Source organism: Orbicella faveolata, unplaced genomic scaffold, assembly GCF_042242905.1.
Source record: "Orbicella faveolata isolate gen_17 unplaced genomic scaffold, um_ofav_v1 contig_35, whole genome shotgun sequence".
Lineage (NCBI taxonomy): Eukaryota > Metazoa > Cnidaria > Anthozoa > Scleractinia > Merulinidae > Orbicella > Orbicella faveolata.
In genome coordinates this window covers 29,183,350-29,195,000 of record NW_028301564.1, presented here as the reverse complement: position 1 = coordinate 29,195,000, position 11,651 = coordinate 29,183,350, and the positions used below count along the sequence as shown (strand labels likewise).

The 11,651-nt window shown below is 37.4% G+C and overlaps 1 protein-coding gene across 2 annotated transcripts in view; it reads right to left on the bottom strand.

Moving 5' to 3' along the window:
* The window catches only part of LOC110056448 (transmembrane protein 131-like), a 30,661-nt gene extending 21,074 nt beyond the window's left edge, over positions 1 to 9,587 (bottom strand). For both annotated transcript variants that reach the window (XM_089273207.1, XM_089273208.1), the window contains exons 1-8: positions 9,411 to 9,587; positions 9,191 to 9,243; positions 8,847 to 8,872; positions 7,794 to 7,853; positions 5,527 to 5,650; positions 5,093 to 5,206; positions 4,625 to 4,747; positions 4,147 to 4,227 (exon numbers count right to left, since the gene is read on the bottom strand). In XM_089273207.1, coding sequence (XP_089129333.1) covers positions 4,147 to 4,227; positions 4,625 to 4,747; positions 5,093 to 5,206; positions 5,527 to 5,650; positions 7,794 to 7,853; positions 8,847 to 8,872; positions 9,191 to 9,243; positions 9,411 to 9,555 — 726 coding nt within the window. In that variant the 5' untranslated portion in view covers positions 9,556 to 9,587. The remainder of the gene's footprint in view (positions 1 to 4,146; positions 4,228 to 4,624; positions 4,748 to 5,092; positions 5,207 to 5,526; positions 5,651 to 7,793; positions 7,854 to 8,846; positions 8,873 to 9,190; positions 9,244 to 9,410) is intronic.
* Between the last annotated feature and the right edge of the window lie 2,064 nt (positions 9,588 to 11,651).

The window sequence follows — 11,651 nt, the reverse complement described above, 5'->3', positions numbered from 1 at the left end:
TATTTCTTTGCAATTCTAAGTAAAATTATGATCAGTGCAACATATGCTACATATCCTCCTTTGTTCAACATTGATATTTCGGCTTTATAGTTAAATGACATTTTATCAGCCATTAACGCTACTCGTCTAAAGTTTTAAACTAAACTCTAACCATGAAGCAACTATTACAGAAGACGCTGTCACCTGAGTAGACTCAGAAGCCTACAATGCTTCATCACTCTGTAAAACACCAAGTGTGTAACACTGGAAATTTGAACAAATTTATTTTGTAATTTTTCCTTGGTTGTATTTTGGGTTAAATTCCTCGGAAATGACTACTTGAGTACTCTAAGAAGCCAAAATTCCAAGCTATAGTTATGAAGTTCAGCTTCATGACCAAGCAAGGCCAAGGCTTGCACTTCGTTTTGACAATTAGCTGTTTGATAGATGTTTGACACTATTGCCACCTGGATTTCAAGAATGTTTACAAGTATGTGCTTTTTTAAGACTTCTAAATCAATAGATTGTATTTACGTGACATGTTTTTATCCTCATCAGGCATAAGAGGCGGTATCTTTACATCTGTTTACAATTAGCGTGCTTCGTTTGGAAACCAGAGCATTTTGAATTTCAGGGTTATGGAGGTTGCGTGACACAAGGTTACAATCGAGTTTGTTTAAAAATATATACTCATCTCATGATTTTGAGTCTTTTTTAGAAGTTAGAGCATTAGGAAAAGTGCTGATGTAAATGCTTGTTTGTTTAGTACTGATAATCAGTCACCTAGAAAGCCAAAGTAAGTTCCAGATGTTTACACTATATTCCGGCCGCCACGGATATACACCAACACGGCGTTTTCTCACTGGGCTCTGTAAATTTCTGGGAAACATTTACGATGAATATCTGAAGTTTGGAAAAACGTACAGGCCTAACACTTGGAGAAGTGTCTTATTTAGTTATCTTCTATAGCGTACATCGCAATTTCTTAGCTTTTTCCATTGGTTGGTTTTCGATTTATTATTGTTGTTATTGCGTGACAGTGAAAACGATCTGTACCCTTCGAAAACAACAAAACAGCAATTGTGGAATATGTTTTTGTAAAATGATAGAGCATGTTTTTTAGTTCATCATTTTTGTACATGTTCTCACCTTCCTCTGATATAAATCCATGCCATTCCTTATTTTTTGATCGGGATCATTTGCAGTCCAATATGGGGATCATTTGAAGAAGCTAGTCATAAAAGGGGATAAGTGACGATTTTGGTTGCTTTTCTCTTTTTTGCTCCAAATTAGCTGAATTTTTGCATGTGGTCTTCAATGTAATAGAAAAACGTGGTTCTGTATTTTTGTGTCGCTGGTTTTTGCTTTGTTTTTGAGTTAAAACGTAGGCAAAAAACTTGGCTTTTCATAGCCATGTCTTTAGGAGTTTATTTGTTGAACAGCAAACAGGCAGACTGTTTATAGTGTATGAAGTCAAAACCAAATCCCACAGCATATAGAGTGGAAATCTGGGAACAGATTGTTTACATCGGCTGTTGTGATGTGAACACAACACGTGAATCGATCGAGCATCAAACGAAATGCCATCAAACAAAAAAGAGATGTGCCGCATTAGAGCTCTGTCAACTAATATCTTAAGTATTGTTTTAAAGTACCTTGTATGCCTGCCTGGTGGTTGAGAGGTATCATAAAGCCTCGATAAACCCGTAAGTCATCAGCACGTTTTAAAGAATCAAAACGTGTTCTGAAACTTCGAAGGCAGCTGATATACCGTAATCGTGTTATCAGCATTTGAAGTCACATCGAGGCAGGTAGCAAAGTCCAAGAGCAGTTCTTGCCCAAGAAAAATACCCTCTGGTGAGTTGTGGCCCATTTGCCAAGCGTTGCTAGCGTCAAAGTTTGGAAAGCGAGAACTGGTTTTAGACTTATAAAATTTGTCTTGTATCCACCGCCATGTTTTCCCGCGCACGAGGTGTAAAGACCCTTCCCAGCATGTATTGCGATTACGTTCTGCGGACGTTTCTCGAACTGGTAACTAGATTTAAACATAATAATGGCCAGCAAGTGGCGATCGATTGTAACAGATCTGTGATCCAGTTTGCGTTGATTTTATTTCAAATCGACATGATTTGTAGTGTTTTGAGCTTCTGGGATCAGGGGACATGCAGATGTATGGAGACCCGTACGTTGCGCAGAAGGGTTAATCTGTTAATCTGTCAGCCCTATTTATAGAGCGTTTTCATGTGGAGTCATCAAATTCTTAAATCCAAAACTAAAAAGCCACCAAAGTTGTTATCCTCATCAGGCATAAGAGGTACCAGCGCATTTTGAACTTGGAAGTTATGGCAGTGCGTGACATAAAGCTACGATCGCGTTTGTCGAAAAATATGTTTTATCTCGTGATTTTTTAGCCATTTAAGACGTTGCCATATTTGGAAAAGTGCTTATTGAAATGTTTATTTGTTTTATTTTTATTTACACCTTTTTTGACCTGAAATCAACATTTTTGAGCTTACACGTTGCGTGAAATTACCATTTTCAGGAGCCCATCATGGGCTCCTACCATTTTGCTGTTTTCTAAGTGAAACCAACATCCTTGCCGTCACGCATTAGCATCAACTCAACATTTTAACCTATTTAGACTTGAAATCAACATCATTGAGCTTATGCACTGCGGGAAATTACCATTTTGCTGGTTTCTAAGTGAAACCAACATCCTTGCCATCACCCGTTACGTGAAATCAACATTTTAACCTATTTAGACCTGAAATCAACATCATTGAGCTTATGCGTTGTGTGAAATTGACATTTTGCTGGTTTCTAAGCGAAATCAACCTCCTTGCCGTCACGCGTTAACGTGAAATCAACATTTAAACCTTTTTTGACCTAAAATTAACATTTTTGAGCTTATATGTTGCGTGAAATTGACATTTTGCTGATTTCTAAGTGAAATCAAAGTCCTTGCGGTCACGGTGGGCCGAGCCTTTGTTATGATAAACCGAGGCGAGACTTCGACTTATAACAAAGGCTTGGCTTGGCTATTATAATAACGGATCGGCTCTGTTTATCATATCAAAGGCCCGGCTTCGTTTATTTGCAGCCTTGGCGGGAAAAGGGCGTTAGGTATTTTAATCAAAAGTGAACTTTGTCGAAAACGCTCCAAATTTCGCATGCAGTTTTGTTTAGGTATGTTTAGCAATGTCCCGTAGTTTTTCCGCTAAACTTTGCTTCATTTTTGGGATATTGCGTACGCAAAAAACCACTCGGTTTTCCTAGCGGTGTCTTTATAAAACGAAGCAAAAACCAGCAGCAAAAATACAGGGACACGTTTTTCTATTACATTGAAGACCACATGCAAAAATTCAGCTAATTTGGAGCAAAAAAAAAGAAAAGCAACCAAAATCGTCACTTATCCCCTTTTATGACTAGGTTCTTCATTTCCGGTCTGGGATCATTTGCGGTTCAATTTGGGGATCATTTGCGGTCCGGGATCATTTACAGTCCTGGGATCATTTGCGGACCCGTACATATCCCTCTTCATCATATTTGATCAAAATTTGGTTGAGTGTATGACGTCATCATTTTGCTAATTTGCATATATTAAAAACTTGAATATCTCAGGAACGAAAAGAGGCATTTGAAAATAGTAAACGGCGTTTTTCTCCTCATACAGACTACTTGTTTATGTTTTAAAATGGCTTAGATAGGAGAGATGCGATTTTCGTCGTAGTAACACTTTAAACTGTAGTAAAAATTATGACTGAGTACATATGAATGTTTGCTTGTCAATGAAATGCTTGGAAACACCAAGATAAAGATACTAAGGGAACAGCTGTTTATGGGAGAATAAATTGCAGTTAGTTTTTAGAAATGTTTCTACTAGACAACATGGTGTCAGATTTTGAAAGTCTCCCAGACTGTTTCATTTTCACATCACATCATTATTCATAGCCCACAATAACGCTCCTTTATAGCTTCAATGCACTTATAGAGTACATATAAGTTTCCATAAAACTAGGCCAATATGTTATAAACAGTGTTAGACTTCCATCAAAAAACATTTGGAGCAACCTTAAGTTTTTGACATGAGTCACATTTAAATATTACAGACAGTAAATTGTGGGGAGTTAGCAACTTGTTCCAAGAAACGGAGGATTTTATGCCTACCCAATGTTTTTGCGGTGCTTCCTCCAAGCCTGAAGGAAGTTCTAAATGCAAATCACCTCCACTTGAATACATTTCTATTACCTAGACAGCAACAAAGATAAGGAGATAACATTACACTGAACACGAAGAAACAATAACAGAGAAACACAATCATGGGGAACATGGGAATTATTCACGCATTATTTGTCCACTGACTTTTAACCCCAAGTAACCTCTGATTCCAAAATCACATTGACACTATAAAACACATCCAACCCATGTTCCTACAATAATCCAGTAGTACTGAAGAGACACAGGAAAGAGAGGAAAAAACTGATATTGAAATCGACTTCTCAAGATTGATATGGTACACAGATGCTGTTGTAATTATTGTAATAGCTGCACATTGTTGTTTACGCTGAAACAAATAGTTTGTAATTAATTGAACAACAATAATATGAAGACACTCCTGAGCAATAAGACCTGTCAAACTACTTACTTGTAAAGGTGAGTCATAGGGATTATGCATATTTATTATTGTAGAAAAACTAAAGTTCAAGGGCACTCTTGCTCCTAAAAAAGGCCGCAATCTGTATGGATTTGGAAGCCCCACTCCAAAAACCTGAAATGAAAACAAAATGCATTGGACAATAAAACTACACAAAAGACATGCACAGACACAAGGACAGAACCCTGGAAAAGTTTCTCATAACTACAAAAGCAAAGCAGGATACAATCTCAATTTTAAATATATATATATTTTTATTTACGGCAACATGGCACATGTTCATGGCAAGTAGCCAATATCTTACACAACTTGTATTATGTTACAACAGCATTTCAAAACATTTTATTTCCCCAAAACATTGCCTAATGTAACAGAGCATGCTTTGAAGGAGGGAAAGTCTTGCATTTGTGTATCAGTAAATTAATTTAATAATTTAATAATAATTACTGGCTGTCATACCTGATAAGGATAAACTCCTTTGGAGGTGTGAATAAATAATGTATTTTCTACATTTCCAACTAGTCTTGCTAAAAACACTATGTCAAATGTTGTATTTCCTAATGGATGAACTACCTGCAGACAAAAATAAAATAGACTGTTAAAAAGAACACCACATGTACGCAAATGACTAACTAACTACTGTTTACATTTCACTTCTCTAGAAGCTCTGATACCACTTTAATTTTGTTCATGGCAAACTATAACTTTGTAAAATATGCAGCTGTTTTCCCATTCTGTGAGGAATTTTCCACAATGACAAGGGAAGACTCAACGAGTTCCAACTATCTATTATTACTAAAATCTATTTGCACCCTGGTTTGGTGATTAAGAATTCTATTATATCAGGGCTCTCCTGCAATATTTACACTGAGGATATCAAGCAAAGAACTTACTTTTGATTGAAAAAAGGAAGCATGAAAATGTGCAGTGCTACCAGATATAGATTGCAGTTGAAGATTCTGCTCTGTATGTGGGTTTATAACTGATACTGTTCGTATGCTTGGCATACCCACAGATCTGAAATGAAATATCATCACTAGTTACTACATGTATACAGAAATACAAAAAGAGTCAAAGATAAAATCACTTCCATAAGCGCAAAAATAAATCAATAACAGACACAAGTTATGGTTTAATATTATGTAGTGTATTGGTCCTCTTTAACCCTTTGACTACCAAAAGTGCATATACACATCCTGAGTGGTTGTGCTCTTTGTACCACTGGTGACTTCATCAATTTAAATGCCACCAGATATTCTTGATAAGCAAATAGTAGAGCTAGGATAGATCTATCTGCACAACAGGTGGTTTTGGATATTGATGGCATTCTGATGTATACGCGTAGCAAATTGAAAAACAATGTTATCAATTTTGATGCAAAGATGGTGGTAAAATGGCCTATTATAACTATAATTCATCAAGGTCCCATTTCCAGGCTTTGCCCATAATTAACACCCAACTTTTTACGGCAGCCAGAAAGAAGATGAAACACAAAAGGTAGCGAGAGAAAAAGGGCCGAAAAGGCAATCGCAAAAAAGTCAAAATTTTGGTTTATATGTGTGCGCCAAATTAAAATATTGTACATTCTTGTACCTAATCATGGGGAAATCTGTCTTTTTGGTAAAAATAGCTTTCTCAGCAAAACTAAGGTCCATTTAGTGCATGGCAACCAAAAAAAATAATTTGACAGTCAAAGGGTTAATACAGTGCTCAATACAAAGCTACAAAAATCTTGCACAAAAATACAACTCAGTTCACAAGGAGACTGCATGATTGACTTGGTATATGTGTACTATTGTACTGTTTCCTATGGCTGGTACATTTGTAATCTGAAAGTATTTTGAGCTACAATAGCTTAGTGTAACTGACTGAGAATTTACTTCGGCAAAATACAGAAGCTGTCAATGAGATGGCCATACAACAGGAAGGGTGACTGTATGACAGGGTCTCATTGTACTTTAGTCACTGCCCTTGGATGAAAAAATATTATACTACAAAAATAAGCAAACTTGTACTGTTCATAGTTGCAGAAGTTTGTGGATCAAAGCCTTTTCATCCCATGAAAGGAAGGGGTTTCAATAAGGTTTTCAGCTGGAGGGCAACTGGCTCGCACAGGTAGGCGAAACCACTTTGAACTGTCAAACTTCTTAATCAGAAAAACGTTCCCTAGATTGTCAAATCTTCTTCACAGCCACTCAATTTGCCTGGTGCTCAGCTCTGGAAAAGTCATTGGAAATGTTGACGGGGTAGGCCCCTCAAAAGCCAAAAGTTTAAAGGGAAGTATAATGCTGAACTAAAATTTCTGGGAGAGTGCGGAGTACAAACAGAAAACCCTCTATGGGGAATAAGCATGTAGATGTTGTCTGGAAAAACACAAGAACAGGCAGATGCATTATTTTAATACACTCTCATGCCAAGCATAATTAAGCGGTGGATGTCTCCTTACTAAAACTGATAACATTTTCAAGACTTAAATATGTCAAGAAGACTCACAAAGAAAACAATCCATAGCCACTTTTGACAGTCTTTGTAAAATGACATGGTTTGTTTAACAACTGGATTTAATCCTTGTCAAGGTATTATATTACTATAATAAAAGTCAGTAGTACCAATTCCTCCTTAACCACAACAAGGAAACATAACAAGGAAACACAAACAGGAAAGACACTAATTCCTGTTTCAAACAACACTAGACAAAACAATGGATTTCAATGGCCTGAACATTTGGTGACTTCTATACATCGCAAAATTATTTGAAGTTTATCATCACTACACAATCAAGTTAGTTTTGTCTACTCCCTCCACTGCCACTACCAGTGGTCCAGTGACAAGAAACAAATTTTGACAAGCTTCAGTTACCATGCCCAATAGTAGAACACCGTTCTAAATTGCCAGACTTCGGCCACTGAATAACTCCACACAATCGTTCATAATTTTAACACTGGAACTGTTCAAAGATCCAAAGTTCAACTTGCAATAAGTAGTGGCTAGGTCATTAATTAAAGATCCGACAACAAGTAAATATCAGAGGATGCTGGTCGTGTGTCACACATCACATGCAAAGTGAATGACACATTCGACAATGTACTATTGAATATCCACAATATTTAAATGAAAATGTAAACATAATATTTTAAATAACATCAAATCTAAAACTTACTGTTCATAGAAATCTAAATAAGATGGTTCAAAACGAATATGCCTAATATTGGGCTGATCTCTGAAATTAAGAATCAAGAAACATAGATTAATATGAGAGTCAACAATATATCAACAACAATGTATTTAGTATTAATTTATCTTCGCCAGCCGATAGCACCCAGTGAAGTCTACCCCCGGAGTTCACTGCTTGGCAAATTTGAAGATCGAGTAAACATTAAATATTCCATAAGAAGAGTGTTAAAGGAGTTGAAAGTTAAAACAGCTCGCACACTATTGCGTATTTTTTTTTCAAACTTCCGAGCATTGTTCGCGACGTTGGGATAAATTACGATTTGACCTCAGAATATTAAAGGTATTTTTGCCTATTTCTGTCTATTACTGTTTAATTTAAAGTCACTCCAAAACATCTAGATTGACATCTGTGCAATAACATTACGGAAAAAGTATTGTGTAAATTCATAATAAGGGTTAAATTCGTGAAAAACTGCACAAAACCCGTGGACAGAATGATCGATATACCTTATACTGAACCACCACCCTTCAGACGGAAATGAAATCATTTTAAAAATCGTATTTAGAGAAAATCCAGGCCCAAATATTGCCTAATTCTACGATATACTGTGATGAATTTATCACTATTCAAACAGATTATTGAAACTGAGTACAGAATTATTCGGCAATGACATTGTAAATATACGATCGTTAATAGCCGTGATAAAATATTGTCACGGCGAATAGGGAACCTGCCAAAACAACTACGCGAATTGAAGCCACTCTGATCTGGCGCAAACAAATTGCAGCACATGAAATGGACGACTGTAGCTCTAATAAAGCTAGTAAACATCCTACTGCTTAGTTAAACACTTGAACAATAAGCAAACTGATCCTAAAATAACTGGAGCAAAGAAGCGTCGTGTTAACGTGGGCGAATGACAGAGTTCAGAGTACATGGGGGTGTTGGTTCATCCACCCTTTTCGTAACAGGAATATCGAGACGACTAGATCTTCAATAAAGTACGGAACGAATTTAAGAAAGCTTAATTTTTCCTACCTTCTGTTCTGATGTGAGCCATCATTCTGTGAATATCATAAAAAATAACGAGTTATATTCCAAACAACAGTCTCGGCTGAAATTTGACAGACTTCAAACACGAGTGCACCACCATCAAACATGGTCGAGTAAACTGCAGTTATCTTCAATTTACAGGGACGAACTCCACGCAAGTAGCTCGCAGTGAGTTATCTCGGCTTCCGGCCGAGTGGAGTTACTTTGTGATTGGACTTTGGTGAGAATTTTAACACCATATTTCCGAGTCTCTGGTAGTTCCTTGCATTGAAAATAACATTGGTCTATCCAACACAACACACCTTTCACTTTTGACAACAAATTCTTACCTGTACGTGGCTCCCTGAGAACCGCACATCACCCATATCGCCTTGGTATACACCTTAAAATGTTGAAAGTAAATGAATTAGACTTATAAACCACAAACTCTAAATATAAACAGGCTAGAAACTTGTACAACTGTTCCGTTGCCACGACGGATCGACGTGAAGAAACGAGGGCTACAAAACAACAACACTAACACAATTCTCCCATTTCAACGCCACTTACCAGGTCTAGACATCGGATTGCACTGCATCATACATATCCTATGTGTAACTAAAAAGACTAGGCAAATGTAAGTAAATAAAATAACTCCAACTGCAGCGGCCATGCTTGCGGTTCGAAATCCTAACTTTTTCGGTGGAATTCTCATACACAATCCAAACTTGGGCAAATTGGCCTCATGGGATTTGGGTACAGGTGCTCGTTGAGTCACGTGACAACTCTGTAATACATTAGCATAAATAATTCACTACTTCAGTAACTCGTCGAAATAGGTACGTGGAAAGATTTTATTGATCAATTCAGACCCCTGGGGTGTTATCATTTCTTAGCTTAGCTCCTATGCCAGATACAAGTGCTTCTCGAGTAAACAATTCGGGCGACGTAATTCGTGCACAGGAAGCGATGTTGGTGTTGGATTTAGGAAACACACGCAATCCGTGATCACGGAAGCATGTCAAAGAAACATTCGTCCACGATTCGGCCGTGACAACCACACTTATGAAATATGAAGGCGATAGTTTGCGCAACTTTTAGTTCCCCACTTCCCGGCAGCTGCTATTCCATGCAGCACCAATATTTATGGGGACCTTCAAATAAAACACCGTCTTGGTTGAGTAAAAATTCAAATAACACAGCTGTCTTCCGGAGCTATTGAGAACTTTATTGTTGCAAAAATGAACAAAGAGAGTTAATTTATCAAAGTAACAGAGCGAAAGCACTTCACATGCAATCAAAAGAGCACAACTTTCTCATTTCATTTTCGGTATTAAACAAAATGCGATTTTACTGGATATTTTCCTGTCTGTCTATTGTTTTATCCTAGGCTGTGTCCGATACAGACAAAACAATATAAAATTTGCCAACGTAAGTCACGAGCACAGTGGCCCGAATAATAAAAAGAAAAACATTATATAATTTCAGTAAAAAAAAACAAATCAAAACAAAACCAAAAAAACCAAAAAAAAAAACACGAATGCTAAAGATCAGTCACTCGAAAATGCGATGTGACACGACATCTCGAGACACCACACTGTGCTAGAAACAACTCTAACCATTCTCAAAGGAAATATTGACCTATCAAAGCATGATGTTTTAAACAACTGATGTCGACGAAACGTGATATATCACAACTGACCAATCTGAAATAAGTGAGCATAAGTGAGAATCAAACATTCACTATTTTGGTGTATGTTCAAAGGTAAACATGGATTAAGCGGCCTTACCTTCAGCACGTGTTTCATTTTTCTTTTGGTTGTAAAAATAGAAAACCACATTTCAGAGTAAACAATGTTGGTAAGAAGCCAGACTACACTGTTAGAGCTTGTCGCCCGTACGTCAATATTGTCAGAACATTGCACAATAGCTCCAGTCAACAGGGCTGATTTTAATTTCTTGCTATAAACTTTCTGTTGTTGTAAAAGCCTCCACACCTTTCAGCTAGGCTATAAGAGATACTGCTTGATTAAATTTTAAGTTATAAACGCTCTGTTCTATTTGTGACCTTTTTTGACCAAAATTGGAGAAAGAAGTGAACTTAAATATTATCAAAGGTAAACAGCTGAACAAGTTCCGCACTCAAGAATGGTTAAGCCCAGGTTTTCTGAAATCTATTACTAAATCAAAAAGAACAAACTTTACAAACAATTGATTCGATCGGCGCCCAGCGAGTCGTGTGCATTACGGTATAAAATAAGCTAAATCATTCAATCCGAATCGCCAAGCGCTTATTCTATGACAATAGATTTGAAAGCTCGAAAAATGATCTACAGTTAACTTGGAAGCTGATCAACGAAGTTGTAAACAAGCAAAAGAGTAAGTCATCTTCACTTCCGTCATTTAAATTGGAAGGCATGACTATTTGAACGGATCCCAAGGAGATCGCTGACAGATTCTGCAAATCTTTTCTAGCATCGGTCCCAACCTGGCAAAAGCCATACCTGTGCTGAAGGTTGGGGCCTAGTAATGTTTTATTGGTTCATTCTGAGCATGCGCATGCAAGTTATCCTGGACTCCGCCTGCGGGTTCAGCCCCTATATGGGGCGGGAAGAAAGGAGAGCTCAGGGACTGGACTGATCTTGATCGGGAACTGATGATATTTGATCTGCCCTTGGACAGTTGAAGCAATTATTGGACGAGATTGATGACCCAGAAGAATCAATGATTTGCCGCGAGACACTGCTGTATGTTGCTACACGTAATTGTTTTTATAAGCTTGGAGTGCGCCGGACCAGTGAGGCCCAGGTT